The sequence below is a fragment of the Pipra filicauda genome, unplaced genomic scaffold, assembly GCF_003945595.2.
Source record: "Pipra filicauda isolate LSUMZ 115617 unplaced genomic scaffold, ASM394559v2 scaffold196_size3971931_pilon, whole genome shotgun sequence".
NCBI lineage: Eukaryota > Metazoa > Chordata > Aves > Passeriformes > Pipridae > Pipra > Pipra filicauda.
The window spans coordinates 115,347-141,091 of NW_024104305.1; the positions used below are offsets into that span (position 1 = coordinate 115,347).

At 40.9% G+C, this 25,745-nt stretch overlaps 1 protein-coding gene across 2 annotated transcripts; it reads left to right on the plus strand.

The window, feature by feature from the left end:
* The first annotated feature begins 1,984 nt into the window (after positions 1–1,984).
* On the plus strand, positions 1,985–22,913 carry MFAP3L (microfibril associated protein 3 like). Of its 2 annotated transcripts, none has more exons than XM_027725658.2 (3): positions 1,985–2,075; positions 13,935–14,341; positions 17,713–22,913. In XM_027725658.2, exons 2-3 carry the CDS (start codon positions 14,059–14,061, stop codon positions 18,573–18,575), a joined length of 1,146 nt encoding a protein of 381 aa, XP_027581459.1. In that variant the 5' UTR covers positions 1,985–2,075; positions 13,935–14,058; the 3' UTR covers positions 18,576–22,913. The 2 variants fall into 2 exon arrangements, with proteins under 2 accessions (XP_027581459.1, XP_027581457.1); XM_027725656.2 differs by lacking the exon at positions 1,985–2,075 and adding an exon at positions 2,515–2,589.
* The last annotated feature ends 2,832 nt before the right edge of the window (positions 22,914–25,745 follow it).

Sequence of the window (25,745 nt, forward strand, 5' to 3'; positions counted from 1 at the left end):
GGGAGGTTTTTATAGCTTAACTAGAGGTAGACTGCACATCCAGAAGACCTGTGTTTTAGTCCCTGCTCAAATCAGTGCGCCAGTGCTCTCCATGCAGCTGGTGCAAGCACTATTGGAAAACAGGCTGGAGAAAGGCCTCAGAAAGTTCACACGCTGACATAACAGACTGGGATTTCAGATGTTGCTCCAAGCTGGATAAAGCAGGAATTTGAAGTCAGCTCTTCTTCTCCCAGACACCTTAGCTGTTTTCTCCTACGCACCAAAGACATCAAGATTAGTCACCAGGGTGCGGGCAGTTCAGAAAGTTTGCCAAACTCGCAGTGTTTAAGCACAAATTACATATACCATGGAGATATCTAATGCTGGAAGCAAGGTCCAGGATCAACCATTGCAAGCTCTAGGCAAGGCAGCCCGATCTGCCGGAAGGTAGTTTCTTGCCAGTCTTCAGGAGTTTATGGTCGGCTAGAGGCTGTGTGTCACGGATGTTAGAACAAGCAATTTGCCCTTCCAGCTCAGCTGTCTTCCTCAGGCAACATGTTGATTGCAAGAGTTGGAGAAGGGGAAGGAAAAAAGGGACATCAAGGAAACACTGAAATGAAGGAAGTTGTGCAGGATAACCAGCGCTTTAATTGCTTACTTCCTACCTACTGCAGTCCTCAAAGACTTTTCCAAATACAAAAATTCGACCTCATCTCACATACAGATCTGACAGGCACTCAGAGAGTAGCAGAATGCTATCTGGCTTAAAGGAGTTTGTAAGACTGGTGGACTCAGCTATCTAACTGCTTCATCATTAACTGATAAACAAATGCCACTCGATTGTGTTCAAAACCAGTGCTTCAAGATGGTTAAAAGTAAAAACCAGTACATAGTAAGTGGAGCCAAGCTAGCACAAATCACAAGTCAGTGGCAAATAAGAACCTATGACCTAAACAACTCCTCCCATCAAGAAAATGTTTTGCTGGAAGAGTGGATGAGTAAGAAGCACACTCCTTGACCTATTCCCTCAGTTGGCTCTGCTCAACCTGGCTCTGCCCAAGTTTGACAACATGAGATGCATCTTCCCCACTGTCTTCCAATTTCTCCAAACTGGAAACATTGAACACAAGAAGCCCTGGCTGTCAGGATCCTAGTCTCACCAGTGCCTGCACCACTCCCAAGCACTGGATACATCTGTGTCCAACTGCTGTAACCAGCTCTGCACTTCTTACATGCAAGGTAGTGGGACCAGACACCCAGGCCCTCCTAACTAGCCGAGCTCCTTGGAGTGGGTCTGCCTCTGTGCTATTCCTCCTCAGTTTTCCCTGGGCAGGCTGGAGACCTGCTTTGATGTGCATCACAGTGTGCCTCTCGTACACCTCCCCCTATGATGACATGCAGTCCTAACCCATGTTTTCCTGGCTGTTTCAGCAAGTGCTCTCATCACTTCTCCCATTAGCAGAAGACCTTCAGTTACTACTCCCTGGAAGCAATCAGAAGAGGCTCGGAAGACCAAGGTCTGGCTATAATAAAACTACAAACATCTGGAAACACAGACCTCCATGGTTTATCCCATTCGCCTTGCCACTCAGCTGAAGGTCACCCTACATCCTCCTTTTCTGACGCCACAAGGTCAGGGAGGAAGCACGGGAGGCTGGTGCAGGACAGCACCAGCACACACTGCATCCCTGCCAGACTCCTGCCTGTGGCTGTCCACATACATCCTAATCCCTATTTTGGCATCTGCACAGCCTGCACAGGTAGCACCAACTACAGTTTTGCTCAAGCTACAAGGCAGCTTTACCCTCTGGTGACAGAGCACTTAGACACCTACAGTGTCAGTGTCGGCTTCCCACGGGCTGGGACCTCCTCAGACTCAGCTTAAACTGGAGTTGGGTGCTGCAATCCCGTTAGGAATAAAACCTTGCGGGAAACCCACGTGTTCTATTTCTCTGAAGAGCGGCATTTTGGTTCTCGAAATTACCTAGGCAGGCTGGGGTGTTACCCTTTCCTGCAGCACTTGCTCCCGCCAGCGTCTCTGATAAAGGCTGCGATGACCGGAGCGCGCATCCCGCCGGACCGCAGGCTTTCCTCAGGTACAAGGGACTCGCACCCCCCGGCACCTCCCCGCCTTTCCCGCAGCGGCCCCGCACCGCCCGCTCGTTCCAAGCCCTGCCGCCGCTCCTCCCGCCGCCGCGCGGCCCCGGCCCCGCTCCAGCCCGGCAGCCCCGGGCCCTGCCGCCCCCCGTGCCCCCCGCGGGCCCCGGGGCCGCCCCCCGGCCCGGCCCCGAGCATGCTCAGTGCTGCCCTGACCTAGTTTCCCCGCCGGAGCCGGCGGCGGAGCGGCGGGACCGCAGCGCAGCGCACGGCGGGCACGGCACGGCACGGCACGGCACGGCACGGGCACGGCGCGGCACTGCGGCAGTGCCGCGCTCCGCCCGCCCCGGCCCTGGCCCCGGCCGCGGCGCCGGCCCCGGCCCCGATATGGTGCTGCGCGGGGCGCGCTGAGGGGCGCGGCGGCGGGGGGCGCTGCCGGGGGGCGTCGGCAGCGGCAGCAGCGGCGGCAGCAGCAGCAGCAGCACCGTGCGAGCGGGAGCAGCGGGCGGGCAGGTGAGCGGCGGGGCGAGGGCCGCGGTTCCCCTGTGGGCGGGCGGGCAGGCGGCGGTCCCGGGGAGGCGCTGCCGCCGCCGGCACCTGCCGCGGCTGCCGGAGACCTGCGTGCCGTCCCCGGGGCCGCGGTGGCCGCGGAGCTCGGCGGTGAGCCCCGGGGCGGGCGCGCTGTCCTGGCGGCGGCCCCGGGGAGTCGGAAGGGCCCGGTGGCCGTGCCGGGAGCGCTGCAGCCAGGCGAGCCCGGCGCGGCGCTCCTCCCGCGGCGGCTGGCGATCGCGGAGAGCCCACCGTGCAGCCCGGTAGTACCCGCGCAACGGGAGCGGAGCAATGCTGTGTTCAACACTGAAGTTCAAGAGATTATGTCAGATCGCACCGGGGCTTGCAGGAAAGTGGGTTTCGTTAGGCAAAAAAGCTAAGGAGCCCAAAGCTTTTACTGGAGCCCTCCAGCTCCTGCGCGCAGGATGCTCGCTGCTGTCCCGACCTGGGAAGGAGAATGGGAGGTCACACCTCAGTGCTGAGACCTCTTCCATAGAACTGACTTCTAAGAGAGCTTAAGGTGTGCTGCCTTAAATTTAAAATAAGGGCTGCCACCTGATAGTTTGTTTTAATTACTCTTTTACTTCACAGGATAGCCTCATACGATAAAACTCAATTTCAGAAGTGCCCCGAGGGAACTAGAATCTAAAAATTCAGAGCAGTCGTGCAATGATCTCTCAAATACTGTTTCTTAAAGGGCAAATGCAAGCAATATCGGACAAGAGACCTTAAAAGAACAGAGAGCACTACTGAGCAGGCACTTTTCTAGTGCACTTATCTGGAGAGTTTTGTAAGAGACTACACTCCTAACAGCCCTCTTTCATTTGTTAGATCGAAGCATGTCAGATGGAGCTACCCTGATAACCCCGCTCAGGGAAATAGAAGTATCAACTGTGTAAGCAAGGCAAAATCCTAAATGAAACCTCATTTGGTACGTGTTTGTCTGCAAGACTGTAAGATTAGTTCAAATGGAAGAATACAAAGGAGTTAAAGGGGGGAAAATGTAGCATTTTAGTTGTTTAGAGACATTACATCATGGAAGAGTTTCTCTCTTCACTGCAGCAGGACAAAATACAGCAGATCTTTTTTTCAGTGGAGATGATGTTTTGCATGGCAGAAATCCTTTGTCTGTCTGGCTTAGTGTGTACAGTTAGCAACAGCACCATTGATATACTTGTGGTTGCTGTAGTAGGAATCCTTTTTTATTAGAAAGCCTTCTCATTTAGACTATAGTATGTCAATGTCAGTTGATGCTGAGTGCAGCTTACACAGCTGGAGTGCATATTGTACACCTGTTTTTTTTTCTGAAGAATTTGAAGTTTTCAGAGGCCTAGACAAAGAGCAGAACATCCAAAACAAACAAAAAAAAGGTTTTCTTCCTACTTTAATACAGTGATATGTATTATGTGTCTAGTGCATATTTCCCATCCTGAAAGTTTAGAGATAAAATCAGTCACTCTTAAGACATTTAACACATGGTGGGAGCGTGGTAGTGAATTCGGAAGTGATCTGTATAGTATAACTCGAGTTGCCTCCCTGCCCTTGTCCTTCCCTGTCCCTCTTGCCTCCATGCAAATAGACAGGTTCTGCTCTACTATGGAGGACAAGGATGGAGCTGGCACGGTCCTAACAGCAATACGGGATGCTGAGAAAGTTATGTAACTTTAACGTTACATTTTTCAATATGATGTAGAAATAACCAGCACACAAGTCTGAAATTACAGATGTTCTTTGGTAAGCTCTTGAGGGCCTGCAACTAAATTATTGCATATTCATGGCCTCATATAGTCATGCTTGGAGGGAGCTGAATTGATCGTGTTTGTGTACAAGCAAGTCTTAAGCTGTGGTGTGGTGCAGGGCAAACTTATTTGAATCCATCTGCTGTCCCCTTTGTTACTTGTGGAGGAAAGAGGTGCAGACGCTTCTGACCTGAAATGATCCTTTTCAATTGCAATCAGTCATGAATAGTTACATTCCTTTAAATTCCCCCTCAGACAAGGTTAATCCTGTTCTAATCACAGCATCCACTTGTAACCTCTTTGCCCTGTACCTTGGCAACCAATAGATGTGAAAGCCAGTTATTAAAAATTGTATCTATCTTACAGTTCTATAGGGATAGAGGAGAATTAGCCATACTCAAATCCTCAAATCTTTTTTCTTCAATTTTTTTGTCTCTTTAATATTCCAACTAAAATGGGAGCTTTTTGTTAAAATAGCGTCATAAAAACTGCATCAGTGCATTGAACATACTCACTTATTCAAAATTTAGAGTTTAAATAGTAGATTTTTTTAGCCCTGCAAATTCCTTCATATCTTTGTTTAAGCAAAACTTAATTTTTAATTTTGTGTCTTATTTGAATGTCCTCTATCTGGAATTTTTCTTTTTCTTTTGGAAAAAGAAAACCACTAGATGTGCTTAAAGGATGGCTAGCTTTGACAAGCACTGTTCAAAAGAGACAGTGGAAGGAAGCGAACTGGACCACATTCTGCATTGCTATGTTCTTAGCAGAGTCTTGTAAACCCTGTTGAGGGAATATGAGATCTGTTGCATTTGCTTTGATTATTTAATCTGTTGGCAGAATAATGCTTACAGAGTGCAGAAATAAATAAAATATAACAGGTGAGTAAAGAAAATGAAAGATATGTAGAACTTGGTGAGGCCAGGCAGCATGCAGATGTATGTGGAAGTGTGCAAGAGATTCTCTGTGCATCTTAATGGTCCTTTCTCAACAAAGGGGACTTTTAAGCATTGATCCACTTGCATTTACTGCAACAGCAAACTAGCACCTATGCTGAAAGCTTGCATCGAGTTAAGCAAGCTTAACAAAGCCATACAAAAGTTTCTGGAATAACAGCTTTGGATACAAAACTATATTGAATGCTAATTGTGCAGCCTCCAAATAAACACAAACACCAAATAAATCTAGGTAATCTATATAAGTGAAGTATTTATTTCTAAGAATAAAATTCCTTAAAGTGTGTATACTAATCAAGCATAAGCTGGGCCTTGAAAAGTCTCCACTATCGATAGTGTTGAGTTTGCTTTATGATCTGGGTAGCCCACAACTCAGTAGGACATTTCCACCACAGTACTTCCCCTGATTAAAAACAGCAAGCTTCTCCACTAAATATAGAACTTTGCTTTTGCTACAGTCATTAAAATACTATGTAGAAAGAACACTTAAATTGCTCAGTCCATATTGGAATGCACAATTGAGCTACAGCTTTTTAATGAGAAGTTAAGCATCCAAGCTGCCCGACTGCTTTTGTTCCTTCAGTGTATTTCATATATATACGGCACAGATGCTGGAATTACAGGAGCTGTGACATCAAAGGGAACTTTTCAGAGGTTTGGCATTCTTGAGGTACTTTTAAATAATCCCTCCAATAATTACCTGCCAACAATCTTCATTCATTCTTTTTTAGGTTAATGGATTAGCATCCCTGGGTGTTCATTGACAGGCGGGAAGTGCACATCAGACTATTCAAACATATGGTGTAAATCAATGTATCCATTAAAATATTTAAAGTGAAGAGGGTCTTAAAGTCTTTAGGATACCATATGCTTGATAGTTTTGCAATACTGAGACATGAAGTACGGTGAAGAGGAAAAAAACTGAGGAGAAATTTACAGTACAAAAAATTCTAAAATATTTACACACTCACAAAGGCAACATGAAAACTCCTGCTGAATAAAATGGCATATGCTTCTTTCCCTGTATGAAAAGTCTGGTTATAATAATTTTCAATCACACATATAAAACAAGCTTGGTGCTTGCTGCAGTGTATTGTTAACACCATAGAACCCTGAAACTAAGACAACCGTATCTCTGTGGTCATTAACTTTATTACCCCCTACAGTGTTGTGTGTGTTCAGAACAGAATAATTTTAGAAGATAGAAACTTATAATGACAAAGTTTTGCTCAGGTTCTGACATCAATGGTAGAATAAGCTACAGCCCTTGATTTTCCTATTTTCTTTCTTCTGTTAAGTATCATTTTTCACCTTACAAAGCAAATTGACGAGTGTTTGCCTGTAAGAGCTTAGCAGTGCCTGCAAAACATACAATTAATTTATAGGCTTCTTTGTTATATTTTATTTAAGACAGGAGTCCTAGAAAAGGGCTCCAAGGTGCCATACTGACCACCCTTCCTGTTCACTGCCCAGGGCTCTACACGCAGAGGACAACGAATACACAGAAGACAGTTAAGTCCCCACATTCATCATAAGCTGTCATAATCCATGAATCTATACTTGTAAATGATATACAGTCTCTCTTGAATCTTCCTAGATTCCCAGCCCTTATTTTATCCCGTGTCAAGAAATTGAGACAATCACCTTGAGGGAAGCATTTCTCCCCGCTACTCTGCCCTCATGAAACCTCACCTGGAGTACTGCATCTGGGTCTGGAGCCCTCAGCACAAGATGTGGATGGGAGGAAGCAAGTCCAGAGGAGGGCAACAAAGATGCCTGGAGGGCTGGAGCACCTCTTCTATGAAAATAGGCTCAGAGAGTTGGGGTTTTTCAGCCTGGAGAAGAGGAGGCTCCAGGGAGACCTTACAGCAGCCTTCCAGTACCTAAGGGGCCTGCAAGAGAGCTAGAGAAGGTCTTTTTACAAGGGCATGTAGATATAGGACAAGGGGGAATGGCTTTACACTGGCAGAAGGTAGGATTAGATTAGATATTAGGAAGCAATTCTTTACTGTGAGTGTGGAGAAGCACTGGAACAGGTTGCCCAGTGAAGTTGTGGCTGCCTCATCCCTGTAAGTGTTCCAGGACAGGTTGGATGTGGCTTTGACTGACCTGGTCTAGTGGAAGGTGCCCTTGCCCATAGAGATGGATTGGAACCAGAGGATCGTTATGGTCCCTTCCAACCCAAACCATTCTGTGATTCTGTGAAATTGCAGTGTGATCATTGTTACAAAAACCCCTTATTTTCTTTCCTCCCACTGTTTCATCTTGCACTTCAGTTTCACTGAAATTTGCCTCATTTTAGTATTATAGGAAGCAGTAAATATGCATGTCTCAGCTGTCTTCTTTACGCCATTCAACACTGTGCATATTTTTGACATTTCTTCTTACTTATCTTCCATCTGAAATCAGTAGTCTGAAAAAGTCATCTTAGTCTCTTTGAGTCTGACTTATTTCTGCCTTATTCTATTTCAAGATTAGATTCACCACAACTGACAACTCTCTAGTATCAAGAAACCAGATATATCAGCAGATAATAACCGTGAACTTTAGAGTCTGACTATCTACGTGTGGGAAAAAAGCCCCCAACATTCACTATTGCAGACACCCCAAATGAGTGATATTTCATTAGTTACTTTGCTTGGAAATGTCTTCTCTATATGGTAAAAAGGACTTACCATTCTATTTACTTAAGCACTTTTTTTTTTTCAGGCTGTAGTCAACACTCTCAGTCTGTCTTGTTATTCTAAAATTTTGCTATTCAAAAATTATGTAGGGGATCATGAAGGCAATTTCCTAGCATCTCATATAGCAATTTTTAAGATCAGCCATATTTTTTAACATTGACTTCTCCAAGGCAATACTTGGATTTGTGTTTCTGGAGTATTAGAGTTTCTTTAGTTTGGACTGGGGGGGGGTGGCCTCTGGAGGCCATCTGATCCAACGTCCTGCTCAAAGCAGAGCCACCGTACGCCAGCTCAGTCAAGTTTTGAACATCTCAAAGGATGAAGATTCCACAGCCCATCTGGGTAACCTATTGTCGGGTTTAACTGACCTTCTGCTTAAATAATCATAATTTCCATTGTTGCAGCTTGTGTCCCTTTTCTCATGTCATTTCACAGCACATCTCTGAGAGGAGCCCTGTCTGTCTTCTCTATACCCTCCCATCAGGTGGCTGAAGGCAGCAAGTTTGACAGCAGGTGGCTGAGCACAAATGGCCAGGGCTCAGCCCTGATGAAAAGTTTATTAAAGATTCCCAGGCAGCTGAGAGCAGCTGAAGAGACTAAGCGTGTATAGCTGGGAGCTGCTGCCCAGTTGGGAAGCCCCAGTCTAAACATGCAGAAGGGAGCTCTTTATCTTACAAACATCACCAGTGCTGCCTACTCAACATAGCCAGGGGAGCAGAAAGTCACAAAGTTACGAAGGACTGAAACCTGCCCCCCCCTCAAAGAGAATGAACAGAGCAGCTCTTTCAGAACCAAGCGTTACTATTTTATCAACTAGCAAATGAGTAGAAAAATAAGTTAGTTTATGCTAATTGTAAATGAGTGACATTTCTCTTCATCTGCCTGTCTGGACCCTAATAACTTAAGCTTTTCAGTAGGTGGTTCTCACTCTTAAGCCTGTGAAGTGGCAGTGAGCTTCTCACCTTCTGTGTGGCATAAGTTCTTTCATTTGCATTCCCATTCCAGTAAATCCTGTTAACTTTTACTTTTGCCCTCTCTGTAAAAACATTGCCCCTGTAAACTAGGAAAGGTGGTAAATAGTTTTTAAATAATTAAAAATTAGCCTTAATTTTGCTTTGTATCATCAACCTTGATATTTATTTTAGACAAATGAGAACTAGAATGAAAATAATTTAATTTTCTTGGTCACTTACAAGCCAAGCAAGATAGCATTGGGATGTTAAAGCTATAGGAACACAATTTATGCATTATACAATAGGCTGGCTTCTTGTGCTTCACTTCTGAATTGAATAACCTCACAGTTAATAGGATTACACATTATTCCAAGAACAAGCCAGTCTTACAGAAGTGAGCGAGCCAGGAAAAGGTATGCATCATTGGCCTCCTTTTCTGTTCTTTTGTGCTCTGTCATCGTGTTGTTCTGCACAAATGCAGTACTTACAAATGTGGCCCCTCACCCAAAGTCATTTTCTTTAGTGGCAGTAATGTGGGAGGCAAACACAGCTATGACATGAATAAATAAATGGTCAGTCAGAACATGTTCCTAGGCAGTCCTAGCCATGTCTTTTGTTTAGACTGATGCTTGATTTTGGACAAAGAAGTTCTAATCTTAGTTTTTGTCCCTGTTTCACATAGTTAGGAGTAATACCACCATGCTGCAGCTCTGCTTGTTCTGGAGCACATTCCAGGGGACTTTTTGGATAGAAATGCATAGAAAGCATGCTAGAGCTGCCTCTCATGTTAGTTAGAAGAAAAGCTTGTCATGTGCTCTCATGTGGCTCAAGTCTCATGCAACTTTCCTAGGAAGTTAATCCCAAGAGCAGTAAATCTGTTAATTTCATATTTTCAGTTTATATCATTTGGGTTGGGGAAGAAAAAAAACAAAGCTATTTAATGTACAGACCACTGGCAAACATCTTTTCGTGGTAAATGTTGCTCCAGATACAATATAGCTGGAAAATTACCTATATATATGTTCCAGGTGCTGGAGGAGGGTTTGGGGATTCCTCTGATTCCATCTTGGGAGGTAAGCCTGTCCCTGACTACAACTTTGGGTGGAAAAGGTAGTCAGAATAGCCAGAGGTATTCTTTTTCCATTTCATGCACTACGAATTTAAAATTAAAAAAAAATAAAAGGAAAAAAGCATACATAACTACGTTAAGTATATTATATAGTCTTTTACTTTTGAAGTCCTTTACAGGTAGCTGATGTGCTTTAGAGATGGGAGAAAGGAATGCTTACATTCTTTCCATAACCAGAAATTAGCTTTTTGTTTATAGTGACCCTTTTGTGGCAAAAATGCTCCCAGAGACTCAATCTGTTCCTACAGAGTGATTTTCAGTATGGCAGATGTCCTCCTTCATTCACTTTCAGTCTAGAGGAGTTATTACAGGAATCTTTGTTTTACACTAGTCAATCCAGCTTTCTCTGACTTCAAGTCAGATGAAAAGGTTACAATTTTGGCTGCCTTCATCAGGTTTACCATGGGTCACAGCTAACTGCTGCCTCTCGTGGCCAAGATCCTGGGTGACAGCACTGTATGCACTTCTCCAGTATTCTGTATTCTCTCACTGTTTTGCCAGAACGTGGGCAGACATCGCTAGCAGTCCTATTTTGGTCTCAGTCTTCTCCCCATTTAGTTGCATGATTAAATTATAACTCCTTACATCATTTATGTTTAACAAAGCAGCTGGCTCCCAGATTTGTGTTCCCTGATATCCTCAGGCTGCTATTGTGCCTATGGCAAGGTAGGAGGACGGGAACTCTCAGCAAATCTTCCTTTGCACCAGACTCTGGTGTAAGCACATTTTCTACCCTTTCAGTTCTCTGTCTTTCTCTGCTTCTTCCTGCTTTCCTAACCTGACTCCATCATTTTTGGTCATGCCCAACAGGTTAGCAGAGGGTCCTGGACATGCAGGTCCCTGCATGGCCACCCTGTAATTTTCTTGTGTCAGGTGATGCTGAGAAAACCTTCTTTGGTCTCTTCCTTTTTTTTTTGTTCCTCGGTAACAGTGGAGAGGATGCACACCAAAGAAAAGATTGCCTACCAACCTCCTAGTTGCCCTGGGAACATTTGTTTAAACTTGCATCTTAAAAACACCGTTCTTCGGAGACACCTCTCCCGGTCTCCTCGAACATACTAAGGCATCCATCAAAAGCACCTCCTTGGATGGTACATGAAAGCAGCAGCCTCCATTTCCAAACATTCTGCTTTAAACCTGTTGCCTGGTTATTCCTCTTCCATCAAACTGTATCTATTTCAAACAGAAATGTATCTACAGAGGTATTTAGTGTTGTCTTAATATTCTTCATTCCAGGAACATGCATGAGAAAGTACATTCCCAGGAGTAACAGGAGTAGGTAAGAATCTCACACGGTAGACATAAATTATTCAGCTCTATTTCTTAAAATTACTGCAGCTATTTATGATTCTGTGCCAGAATGGGGGAGTCACTGTTAGGTTCAGACAAGTAATCAACCTTTGACCATATTAAGGGCCAGTCACATTTGTTATCAGCACACAAAGGTACAGTTTTTTCTTTCTTATGCTCTGTGTTAAACATAGGTAAACATGCAGAATAGGCACGTCTTACTGCCATCACACACTTTCTAAACATCCACCCACAGCATCCCTGTGCTGTAGGGTATCAGTGGTCCATCAGCTGCCTCGAACTTCCCAGTACACTGTGGAGCCTTCCTTACAGGTTTTCTGTTCACCCGTTGGAGAGATGCTATTTCATTTCCTTCTGAAAATGAAACGTTAAACATCATTTTTTGATTGCTACTGATGTTTCTGCCATCAAAAAATATGATAGGCTCAAATACAGCAATAACAAACCACAGCCAGTAATTAGCAACACAAAGCTTAATCAGTTTCCATTGTTCTTTTGCCCTTTTCATTGTATTAATCCAGCCAGTCTCTGTTCCTGTTCCCTTGCCAGGAAGTGTGATTTTGGCTTTTCTGTATGGTGCAATGCAGATCTATAACACTGTACAGAAACATTTTATAGAGTTAATATGTGTAACCATGACGAATGGCAGTCTCTGAGGTTAATGGAGTAGTAGAAATGAGATGCAGAGAGTTACTGAAGTGAATAGGCAGAATTGAAGGGGTTTTTTTCAAATTGCTGACTCAGACAGACTGTACCTATACAGATCTTCAAAAGCACAGGCTCTACATGCTTTGCATAATAGGGAATGGATTTCTGAAGTCATTGTTTATATAGCTTTATATGAAACATGAGATTTGCATATTAATTTTAAAATTATTCTGTCTCTTCAAGACAAATACTTCCACATTCAATAAATAGAAAAACAGAATAAAACAAGGGCAGGTTTAGAGCTGGGACAGCCATCTACACCATGCATGTAGCTTATCCAAAAAAACATAGTTTGTCATTTCTAGTAATGATTCATCCTGCAAAATGGAAAAACTATTTTGCCCTTTAAATAACAGCTGTATCTATTTGTATGAAAGAAAGTTCATTGCTTTACAGAGAACAGGGAATGGATAAGAAAACAACCTAAGTCAAATATTACCGTGAAAGACAGTAATGTTGCTTTCTTTTCTTTTTGAATAAAGAATAAAATAGGGAAGGGGATTATTTCCTTGTTTGTTTCTTTTTATTTTAGTGTTTCCTTTACATATGGAACTGACCTAACTTTGTCAGCAGTCATTTGCCATGCTAAGGTAGATGAGTGACCATGATGTCAACATTATCTTTAAAAAAAATTAAACAGTTTCAAAATGGAAATGTGCATTTGGGGAAAGTTTGTTAGATAGTTTCCTATATTTGGATTCCAAATAGATTCCTTTAATTAATAAGTTTCACTGTTTTACTTATTTACCTTAGAAATATGTGAATAAAACCAATATAGGTGGATACTATGACATGATTTTAACATCATTTGTGGCCTTTAGACTTTCAAGTGAAATTTTCCAAGGTGCTCATTTAGTGGCCAACATTCTGCCCTCAGTCAGCACTGAATGCCAATTGTGTTCACTGGGAGCATAATGAGGCCAACAGAGAGCACATTTGTAACCCTCCCCCCCCCAATCCCACCTCTGTCCAGAAACTGAAATCACTGTTTAGAAAGGGCTCATTGTCAGTGATTAGTTGAGGGAAAATACTGTAGTGAGAGTGTGCAAAAAGTCCTACAGGCAAAATGCTTAATGCCACATAAGGAACTGAAAAGTCCTAACTTCATTTGTATCTCAAAGGAACCTTACCTATAATTATGTCACTAGCAAATATTCTTCTTTCTAAATTTGCTCTAAAAATAACACTGAAATTACTTTATCAAGTATGAAATATTCTCTTTTAAGAATATCTTCCATGTTATGTTTTAACTTAGCTGTAGCTTAAAAAAAAAGAATGATCTGAGATGTTTTGCTGTATGTGCTATTGTGTTTGGGCAAAATTGTGTGTATCAAGTATTCCAAGATTAGTTTCAAAAACCTTTCATGGAGTAGTTCTTTCTTACACTGTTTCACAATTCATCTAAGACCATGCCCGTGACAGAGTTGCAGCACTGAGCTGGTAGTGACAGCTTTAATGTACTGTACCTTTGTTTCTCCTGTTGATTTTGCAAATGTTAAAAATTAAAAAGAAAATAAAAAAAAAAAGGAAGAAAAATCTGTTGAACTTTTGGCATAAAACTGTAGCTGCTACTGTAGCTAAATTGCTGCTAAGTGTCTAGGTGATAAAAGCCTTCTCCCACACCTGCCACTCCAAACAACACTACTGTCAGGAAAATATATGCATCTTTTTCCAGTAAGAATAAGGACTGTGATAACATTAGCATTTAGACAAGACACTGAGCTGATGATTGTGAAATGCATTAATGGACGTGTCACTATTTTAAAAGAGCACATCTAATGGATTGTTTATATATGCCATCTCATTGTACTTATTTATTTATTTTATAGGATGTTTTAAACATAAAATCGCACAGATCAAAATAGAACTCTGCTGTGACCTGCTCACCCCAAGGACCTGCATTCAACAGAACCGGTCCCAGTTCCCAGCAGTCGTGTACACCACTGAAGGAAAATGGACATACTGAACAGCCACCACTTTTTGTACTTTCTGCCTACCACACGCCTTGTCATCTTATTAGCAGCTTTGACAACTGCTGAGGATGTGACTAACAGCACTTTCAACCGCACTGACGTAAATACAGGATCCGTGCCTGTGGTGATCTCCCGCATCGACCATGTTATAGTCAAGGAGGGCAGTAGTGCCTTGATCGACTGCAATGTCCAAGGTAGTCCTAGTCCACGTTATAGGTGGTACAATTCCAATGGTCGCCTGCTCCAAGAGGAGGAGAATAAAGGTAAGATCTTAGTAATATCACTGATGTAGACTGTCCGGAGACACTTCTGATTTCAGCAGATTTAATGGCCTGACTGTGGTATTTCCCTGTGTGAAAATAAATGAAAGCCTGGTGGCAGTTATAAATTTTTTATGTGCACCTTAGAAGAAAAGAGTAACTTTTTTGTATGTTATTTATAGCAACACATAACAAAAAGCTGAAGCACTTAACAGAAGGTGTAGATAGGCTTCTTTTCATTGGAAGATTTTGAATTTGTTCCTATTTCTCATTCTGTCATCTTTTGTTCTTCTCTGGCACCAAAAAAAAGATTAAAAAGCTATTTTCCAGCTCAAACGAGGATTTTCATGACATATGAGAATAGTCTGTTGGCATGCACTCAACATAGCTAACTCCCTGAGACACCTGCTGTCTTTATGCAGAGTGCCATGGGAGTGTGAGAAACAGGAGATGCCCTGAACGACCAAGTGAAAAACCTATATAGGGCAGCAGTCAGAAGGACACACCAAGTCTGAGCCTTCCTGTCTTTAGTTAAAACTCTTCACTGGCATTTGCCAGAGACCTTAATTACACATTTGCTTACTTTCCTTAAAATGGAAGGTTTGGGTGATAATCCTAGTTATACTTCTAGGGAGTGTTTGAGGGCAGTGTGGCTATATGAAAGGTGTTTTTCTCATGTAATCCTTCCATACTGACTGCTTCGTTCACAGCATGATGAAATAAACACTTAACTATTCACACTGAATGCAAGACAGCGTGCCTAACTAATAGCTGACCTGACAGAGAACTCTGTTATGATGGGAGTAACGACTGACCCAGCTGAATGTGCAACAGCGTAGTGTACCTGTAAAAGCTTACTGCATAACTGGTTGTATTTTACATTATGGCATGTTATAATTTTCTGAGTACAGTTAGTGAAAGGAAATAATTGAGCTAGTAAGCAGACTTGCGAATATTTTGTGGTTGTGGCAACATACGGTGATAAGTGTGCTGGTGTGTTTTACTAAGGCTTGCTAAAAGAAAATTTCCCCTTTAGTGCAGCATTTAAATTTAGGTCTTTGTGTAATCAACTGAGAGAGGCAGCTACTAAAACAACCATTTAGGTAGATGAGCAAAAACTTTGACCAAATCAATAAAATTGCAGATGTAGTATTAAGACAACATCACTTTATAAGTTAGAATTTCAACAGTGCACTACCTCCTTTAAGAAACTGTAATTTTTCTGTAAGAAATGTTTCCTAGCGTGAGACCTTTCTTTATGATGTTAAGTATGGCATTGAATTGTTATCAAAACCCAGCAATGATACTTTTTCTAATCACTGTTTTCTTATTTGGCTTATACTGTCTGCCAGGATCCACTGGCACAGACCCAGTCATTGAGTCACAGTTCAATACCATTATGTCATTTATAACAGCTGGAGCCAGGGTACATCAGCAAGGCATCTTGTCATCTCACAATTAATAAAAACCTACTTTGCAAGAAGGACCAACATTGCAATTCAAAGAAATACCGATCAGGAATACTCTGTATTTTTTGTTATTCTATTTTTAATTTCAGAAAAAGTGATTCAACTGTTTTCAAGAATTATGCTAGGGTAAAAAAAACACCGCTTCAGTTAAGTTAAAGCTTCTAAGAGGATTACATCTTTTTAGATGTAATTAAGAGCTGTCTGTACACATGAACTGAGGCAGGGGCATTGTGGGAGTACTTTCTACATAGGTTTCTACTGGAGATAATGTAAAAAAAACCTATTTGGATGAGCCATGTTTAATTAGAAGAACTTTGAACATGGTAAAAGCTCACAACTACTCTGAATTAAAGGCTTTTTTTGACTAATGAGTTTCAGAATTGCCCATAGTTTCTTCCTTAAAAGAAATAAAATTAAAAAAAAATAGAACAATCTTTGTAACAATGAAAGAATGTCTATGACAAGGATAAAATAAATGTAGAAGCAAGGTATACACCAACCTGTGGCAGGATTACAATCCTTGCCTTGTGATTTACAGGCATTGCACAGGGATTTTGTGCTACTTTAGTCCTCTGATCACATGTTCTGTGTCTTTGTTCAGCTGCCTGAATAAATAGGCAGCTGGTTAGGTTAGGTTTAAGGAAAAACAACTTCCTGATGGTAAAGACAGGTGAACATATGATGTTCCTTCCTGTGGAAGGTTATTGAAATTCAATTTCTACCTTCAGCAGATAGCTGTCAGGAATGTCTTTGGATTGTGTTACAGAGATTGAAAACAGTTGAGTTGGCTTCCATCAGCCTGTGTCAAGGTTGGGTTTACATGAAGGAAAGCATCGACACCAGGCTTTCCTGTTGGAGTGAATCATGTTATTTATAGCAATGTTACAATTTAAGAAGTCGTATCACATCAAATAAAGCAAAAATATATGTCCTCAGCTCTTAAATAGTGTAGTGATAGTTGAATAAAAATGAAATTCACTAAAACTAAAAATCTTAATTCATTACCAATATATAATGGCAAATACAATAACTAGCTGAATCTTGAATAACTTTAGCAGTGATAAGAGCAATGGATTTTAACGTTTCAAACTCAGTTTCATAGCTAAACTGTTCATATTCAAAGAATATGAAGTGGAAATGTATGTGTATATGAAATGTACATGTACATGCAGTGGACAAAGTTATCGATATTACACTGATAGAAATGACTCATAAAAGTAAAAGAAATTCCATTCTGGTGCATAGAAGTTCATACTGACAAACAAGATGTTCCCTATCATGGCTCTTTTCTTTCCCATCTATCTTACTCCTCCTATCCTATTTCCCTTTCTTTAAAATCATACTTCAAAATCAGATTCTCAACTCCTCAGAGAGCAAGCAGTCTAGTATATGATGTCTGAAATTTTAGAGTTTTCAAAGTTTACATTAGCAGAATTATATGAGATACTGTAAGAAAACACCAAAAATAGCCCAATTGTAAGCAAATGCATTGCCAGGGAACAAAACAAGGAGGACTTACTAGGTTTTTCTGTCTCACAATCCCATTGTTGCTGTTCTTTGAAGAAGTGTGACCTGTGTTTGGGAGGCTCTCTGGGGTAAATAGTCCTATCTTTGTAACTTAACTGACCATAAGATTGAGATAGTTGTCATGCATATTAACATTTTTTATGAAACCCTTTTAGGGTGTGCTCTGACTATTCACAGTTGCTGTCAGGGATTTGATAGCAACACAGTTAGGGTCTCAGGGACAGACAGGTCTTTGTGATGGTAAATTCTTTGTCTTCTTGTGAATGTTATTTCTTCTTCCAAAATCTGAAGCCAGTTTGACAAAGCTGATGTTTAAGACTATGCTGATCATGTGAACAAAATACCTCTAACTAAATTACTCTGTCTCCTCTCTGACAGGAAAATGGTGGTTTCTTGACAACGGGCTACTAAACATTACCAGGGTGTCTTTTGAAGACAGAGGTAAATACACATGTGTCGCATCTAATACATATGGCAGCGTTAACAATACTGTGACACTGAGGGTTGTTTTTACCTCTGGAGATATGGGAATCTATTACATGATTGTCTGCCTTGTAGCTTTTACCATTGTTATGATACTGAACATTACTCGGTTATGTATGATGAGCAGTCATCTGAAAAAAACTGAGAAAGCAATCAATGAATTCTTTAGAACAGAAGGGGCAGAGAAACTTCAGAAAGCCTTTGAGATTGCGAAGCGTATCCCAATTATCACATCAGCCAAAACGCTTGAGCTTGCCAAAGTAACCCAGTTCAAGACCATGGAATTTGCTCGCTATATTGAAGAGCTTGCTCGGAGCGTACCTTTGCCACCTCTCATCATGAACTGCAGGACTATAATGGAAGAAATTATGGAGGTTGTTGGTCTGGAGGAGCAAGGACAGAATTTTGTACGTCAGGCAGCAGAAGGCCAGGAAACCACTGAAACAGATGAGCTATATATGATCCCAAATGCTTTGACACGCAGTGACTCTCCCACAGCTGACTCAGACGCATCGTCACTGCATGAGCCACCTCAACAGATTGCAATAAAAGTGTCAGTTCACCCGTTGTCCAAAAAGGACTGCATGGATGGTCAGTCACAGGAAAGCATGCAGTTGGACACCAAGGAAGAAGACACTCTTCAAACACCAGCACTTCCTGCAGAGCCGCCTCCTGAGACTTCTGCTGAACTCAGTTCTGATGACACGGCATTGGCAAATGACACAAATACATGTGTTATATATGAAAGCCATGTATGATAGTTACTCCTGAATCTATGCATAGCAGGAAAATCAGGTGGAGCTCTTTTAAAAATACATATTGTACTTGCCGCTAAGCCTTACCTGGAGACTATCATAGCAAAAGCATGTAAGTGGATTATTTGGCACTTTCTTCTCAGTTTGAGTTTCGTTTACCATGATGTATGGCAGAGTAATTGCTATTACATTAATATTGATTGCTCTCTTTGATTAGGAGTATTTCCAAGAAACATTTACCTCAGCATTTTCTAGGTTGGAGTCACCTGTAGTGGCCTCCTGGAAGTCACTGATAGTCTTTGATGAAGATCACTTGAACTTACTAAATATAAAACTGGTTTCCATCTTCCTCCTTCACTCTTGTTATTTCCCTCTATTGCATTTTTGCAGATATTAACTTGTGAATTTGAAATATTGCCCAAGAGGCAGCACTCCAATAGCCAAATAAAATCCTAATAGATCCCATTTACAAAGCCTGTTTGCTCAGCTACATTGTGATTTAGAGGGCTATTAAAGAAAGTTAAAATGTTTCCATTTCATTTGTGACCACACTGCTTAGGCACATGGAAAATAGTTTTCTCTTTTCCGTGGAACAAAGATGCCAACAATTGTTTGTTTTGCATGGAGGAACAACTTTGAGGTGTATTTTACAGATGGGAAGGCCCATAAACATCTTACAGAAAGTTGCAGTCCAACATCTCTGCAAGGTTTTTTTGCATATATTTGACCATTTTTTACCTTGCCAGAATTTTATATGCCAAACAGCTGCAAATATGCAAGATGTCTTGTTTTGAAGTAATTTGGAAGGAGTAAGTATGTACTACTGTACCAGAAGATATGCAGATTCCTTAACAGTCCTGCAAATGACAGTAATCAGTTGATGACAAGGCTCAAATGGCAAAATACCCTTTTATTGGGATTCTTAATTTTGTGCAAATTCAGATTCTGAAGATCAATCCAAAATTTGTATATAAGCATCAGTTTGAGAGTGTTGTATCCAAACTGGGAAAAAAAATATAATCAAGTGTCCTGAGAAATTACAATGACAGTCATGCAAACTGTTTACTGTGATACAATTGCTTTGGTATTTTAAGAACCTCCTACCTATGTAGAATGTTCACTGCTTGAGTACATGTGACTCTACCCCAGTAAAGCTTTAATGACCACAGCAATCGTGGTGTTTAAAAGGATCAGCATTTATGCCAGGAAGTGCCAGGAGTGGAAGGGAAGTGATAATTTCTGTTGCAGACAGACAATAAAAAGGACCTCCTCTGCAGTGAGTCTGGAAAGCAAGCTCTTACCAGGAGAAGTTTGTGTAGGGTTAATATTACTTAATTACCTGACACATTTTGTTTGGAACTAATGAACAAACTATCACCCTATAGTTTTTAAGAAGGGTTTTAGTGTAAGTATAGATACTTAAAATAAATCCAGAATCAAGTATAGTGCAGAAAAAGAAGTCTCTTAGGTCTCTGGGGAGACGATGTATGGATAGCTCTCTGGACATTTTAGTGAAGCAGCCACATCTACATAAGGTGCCTGTTGGAGGCAATCAGTTATATTAACTGGTAGTCAAGACCAGACAAAGTCAATGTTGCAGCTATCTAAAAGAACCCTTGATAATTAACTGAGGGTTTATGTCAGCTTCCTCATGTTAAAGTGCAGAGCCTCACTAGCAATGTAATATCGGAATACTCCATGACTTATGTAGGTGATGCAGAGAAGGCTCCATATTTACCTATCTATGGTTACTAAAAAAAATTACATGTTTAATAATGGACTTCAGATTTTACAACCAGCTTCTGAAAAATTGCATCATTCAGTTGCCTCATGTTTGTGCTCACCACAGTGGCAGGTGTCTATACAAAATAATTTGCACATGCCCTAAAGGAAACATGCAAGGGCAAAGTCCCTTTAGGAATGTGGCTGGAAATATTTTAGTTCCAGCAAAGCAATATAAATCTAGAACACAAAGTAGATTAAGAGAATACCATAAAGAACCTCACTTCTGACCAGTGTGATTGAAAATACTGTTGATGCAAACTGTTAACTTCTTATCTGAGTCCAAAGCACATTTCTGTTTAGTGTTCACATCAGTTTTTCAAGTTACTTAATTTGCTTCTGGTATGAAAAAGGACAAGGGCAGAAACAAAAGCAGGAACTTGCACTAAATTCTTTTAATTCACTTTAACCTCCTGAAAAGAGGCATCTTGATTTTTCTGCCTGTCCAGCATTTACAGACATGCTCATGCATGCTGAAGTTACCTACTTGGTGCCCAACTAAGATTGCACAGATAAGCAAGGATGTTCTCCTTAAAGCATACTTTAAAAAAAAAAAAAGTTATGAAAATATTTATTAAACTGAAGTATTTTAATTTTAATTGTTTTTTAACTATGAAATTTTTACAGTAGAGATCATGTATTCCTATGGTGTTTGTTACCAGGCAGTTCTGACCCTGACTGCTTCCCTCAGGCTGTCCTTCAGCCTGTTTAGTATGTATTTATTGAGAAACATTTGAGAGCAAACGATCACCATGGTTTTCTTCAGTATCTCGATGTCAACTTCCTTAAAGATACCGATGATGTTTTTTTCCAAAGTTTTCCCACAAGGGGCATGTATTTGAAGTACCCACAAACGCACATTGCAAACCACATATGAGCAACAGGCACTTGGATTAGATACATGCAATTCGTGTAGTGCTGGATTCCTGCAGTTGCAGGGTCAAAGGGAACCCTGAATTTGCTGGAGCTGGACTCACTTCAAGCTGAGAGTTCACGGGTATAACCAGTCAGCTATAAATTCTTTGGACATTTAACTTTGTGGTATTATTGGAATAAAAGCCGAACAGCGCTGTAGCTGAACAAAATAGAGATGCATTTGGTTTATGTATTTTTTTTGTGTTTTCATGTATGCTGCTCGATATCTTTATGCATCCATTCTGTGACACCTCTGAGCCTAAAGCTTTTTATATGCTTTGAGGCACTTCCTTTGTGGGAGACAGATGGGAAGCCAGATCCAAACCCATCTTTCCTGTTCCAAACTCTCTGCCTGTGCTCTATTATGAAGTAAATGATTGTGTCTTGCAGTATTTCTTAGTGAATGGCTACTTTATGGTGCGAGAACGCAATTGACAAATATAAAATTAATGAAGGCTCTAAGAAAACATTAACATTTGCATTGTTAAGTATTTTCATGTACCTTAAGCACTTCAGGGACATTAATCTGTTCCCATCATTGGGCTATGCACACCTTTTGTTACATTGTTCTATTTCTTTTATCACCAAACACTAATGGTTCTTAAAACACTCAGAATCTGGAAAACCCAGTCCAACTGAAATTGTGTTCTAAAAGCACAAGGAACACAAATCCAGGCTTAGAAAGGAAAAGAGATTTGCATGATATATTTATACCATTTTCAAATATTTTTGCCAAAATTTCATGAAAGATGACTAGATTTCTGCAGTACAAGAAACCAGTGTTGAATTTGAATTTTATACTTACTATTCTTTTTCCAGTAAATGTAAGACCATATTAATCTGATCACTTAAGCATAATATTCACTATCTACTTGCTCAACATTTTCTTTTTGAGCAGCACTTGTTTACCGGTATTCTTTTTTATTCTCTGATTTGAGCATGTTTGTGATGAAACCTACCCTTCAGTCATTTTATGAGTCATTTAAAAAAATCTAAAGAACCCATAAATCAGCATTTTTATGCAGGTTTATTGGTATTTGATAAGGCACAGCAGTTTGTTGCTGTGCTTAAAAACTACTGTATAATCATGAGACTTGTGAAATGGCATATGTGGGCAGATGTTGATTTTTTTTAAAATCAGTGCCTGTTTTATTCTAATGTACATACTATGTTACTTCCTTGATTTGCAGTTTCCTTTTGACAAAAGTACTGTAACATATAACCAGGGCTTTCTGACTTTCAGTTTGGTCAGATGAACTAATTCCGGAAAGTGTTAACAGTGTCGAATTTTAAAAGTTCTCATGGAATATCTTGGCAGCATGCTATTTTAAGAGTTGGCCTCAAGTATACCATACTTAGTGGGACAACTGAAAGCTTCTTAGATGCAAAGGAAATGCTTGCACTAAAGTATCTTAAGTTAAATTTCATTTATTATGAAATCCTTTCTGATTTTAAAAGAAATGTAAGACAAATATGAATGTGTTCTTTTGAGAAGCAGTTACTGTACTTTGATTTAAATAACTGTTATGATTTTATAGCTCATGGCCATAAACCACAAAGAGACCAATTCATGCTGAAGTGGCGAAATGAAATGTGATGTAGCTTGTGCATTGATCATTGTTTCAATAAAGAATTTGCACAGAGTATGCTGAGTTTGTACACATTCAACAAGACGATAGTTTCCTAGTAAGTGTATGCCATGGCTCCAGTTCAAATGGAAGTAAAAATGTCTTTTATTGTACATCTGCTAATGTTCCAGAAACTTTGGTCAGGAGAAACAGTTAATTACCTAGAAAGGAAGTTTTAATAAAGCTCTTAAAGGGACCGGTTGTTATTTTCAGAATATAGAATTGGTGCTGTTATCCATAGCCTAGATGGCTCATGTATGTAGTATTTTCTCTTTGGAAGCAGTACAGCACTTCCACATGTAATTCAAAGGACTCTTTTGTCTGCTGTTTCCCCTCTGAGCTGTGTCATGGGGCCTTGCAAAAAGTCTTGCTGCAGTTTTTAGAGTTGGGGCCAACAAAATAGAAGTCTTTTCTCCCAGAGGCACCATAGTACCAAGACAAAAGAGAAGTGTGGGTTGCCATACCTGCTCCCATTTCTTCACCCACCCTAAAAGGATGGGGTGAGATGAGTTTCCTTCCCACAGCAGTTGGGCTGTATCACTCCCTAACAGTCTTCAGCAGGACTCAGTTGAAGCAGACACTCTTAACACCTTTTCCTGGCTCTGCTGGTGCTACACAACTAGCAGCCAGAGTCGGTCACTGAGAGAGATGGAGTGTAGGGGGGGATTTGCCCTTTCACACATGAAAGATTTGCTCTTGCCAGCTGTGTGTTTTAGGCTGAAAAGATAGCCTACAGCAGGAAAACAGCAGCTATTTCATGAAAATGACAGCTATTTCATGATTTAACTCTGCTGTTCAAAAGAGTGTTCCAATTTTGGAAAATATTTTCAGAAGCATTTTTATTCAACAGTTTCAGTTGAGACAATGGAGCTGAGATGTTCACAATTTATTTACAAATATCAGTGAACATTAAGGAAGGGGTTGCAAACTGATTAAAAATGGAACACAGGGCTAGAGCCATATGCTATTTTATTGTCTCAGCACGGGACCCAGTCTTGCAACTGGAGCGGTTTGATATGCTGTGCCTTTTTTTTTTTTTATATATAGAGCACATCTTTTCAGGATGCTCCCTCCCAGCATTCTGAACTCCTCCAACAGGTCTGTCGGAGCATTTTTTGGGAAGGCAGGCTACCACCAAAGTGTTGCTCCTGAACACAGTGAAGCAGGCTGCCCCCAGTCCCAGTACTCATGACAATGTTTATCATGCGGAGGAGACTGCATTACATCAGCTCTACAAAGGCACTCCAAAACTAAAAGCTGCTGGGCTCCAAAACTAAAAGATGGGGACAGCTGGGGGATCTCTGCTCTCCAGAGCTGGGAAAGCTGGTGCACAGCTCAGAGCTGGTACCCCAGATATCTGCAGTGCCCTAACACCACTTTCCCACAGAACTGGATATTTAATAGCCCACATCCTGCAGTAGTGCTTGGAATAACCAGCTGAGAGCTTTTCTGTGTCTGTTTCTTCCTCTCCCTGTCTTACCTTCCTACACTTTCTTCTGTCTCCAGCAGCTCTGCTGTGCTACTCTCAAATGGTAACAGAGTGAAGTTAGTTGTCAGGGCAAGTGTTTCTGCACCTCAGGCACCTCTGTTCCAAACTGACCTTTTGTAAGTCCTCAAATGGATTTTTTTCCCCGAGCTGTACCAGGCTCTAATGCTATGTACTATATTTAGCTCTCTGGCTCCCAGGCCCAAACTGAGTCATTTTACTCTTACAGTAAAGGCAGACTCGTGAGTCCATGGTATCATGTATAAGTCTGTAAAATGGGCAAAAGCAGTAATATAAACTGAAGCTAAAGTACCAATTTCTTATCCAAATAAGAATGTATGGCAGCAAATGATAACTGTGGCAGACTTGGAACACTCAAGTTATGTAATGAGATGCTATTTCATACCACAACAAGACAAGGCAAAACTGAGAAAAAATTAACAACCAGCCTTGTATAGCATGGAGAATATATGTAAAGCCTTGCTTATGATTGACTAGAAATTCAGCATCACTATCAAATCATTTTGCTATTCTATCGCCAGTTTCTATTTTGAGATCAGATTCCTGTTGTTTCTGCTCTAACCAGACCTTTCCTAGGTGGATAAGCATCTTAGGCATGGAAATAGTACCAGAGTTATCAAAAAGAGCTTTGTCTCCCTTATCTGCCATTTTTTAAATTATTTTCAGGACTATTTAGCTATGCATCAAATGCCCACCATAGACTGTCACCCTGTTGTGTTGTGGAACCACAGAGTTTGGGAGCTCACATTGAAGATGCACAATCTGGGCTTTCTGAAATATATCTGTCTTTTCTTGCACAGGTTTTGATTATCCACACAATAAACCACTCATATTCCTTAACGACTCAGGCCCAGTCATTCTCAATTGATAAATAGAGAGAGGCAAAATAAATGCCAGCACTACTTCCCTCTTTCTGAAGCCTCTTATGGCTTCTGCCTCAAGATTAGCCCTGATTGACAGACAGCTCCTGAGCTGTTTGGGTATTGTTTAACTCCTTCCTTCAGGTGAACACTACCTTAGTCAGAAAACATGATTAAAAAAAAAAAAAAATCATCAAGAAAAAGACACTCCCTTTGTTACCCCTCTCTCTAATGTGTGCAGAGTAAACTTAAGAAGATCAAAATGAAATTTTTTTTTCCTCACTCAAAGCATCCAGAGGTGATTCATCTTCAAAGTAGACTAAATTTTAACTTGTTTAGACATAAACATACTCAAGTGAAGCAAAAGGAGATTCCTAAAAACAATGAAATTTTCACTCCCAATGTCAAAGTAAATTATCACAAAACTATGAAATATATTTCCAGTCCTTCTCTCGGGATACCTTTTATCAGGAAGATATTT

Bases quoted from the DNA above. Each gene is read 5' to 3' on its own strand.
- MFAP3L (XM_027725658.2), top strand. From the start codon at position 14,059: ATGGACATACTGAACAGCCACCACTTTTTGTACTTTCTGCCTACCACA. The intron at 14,342-17,712 runs GTAAGATCTTAG...CCTCTCTGACAG, and splicing joins CCAAGAGGAGGAGAATAAAG to GAAAATGGTGGTTTCTTGAC.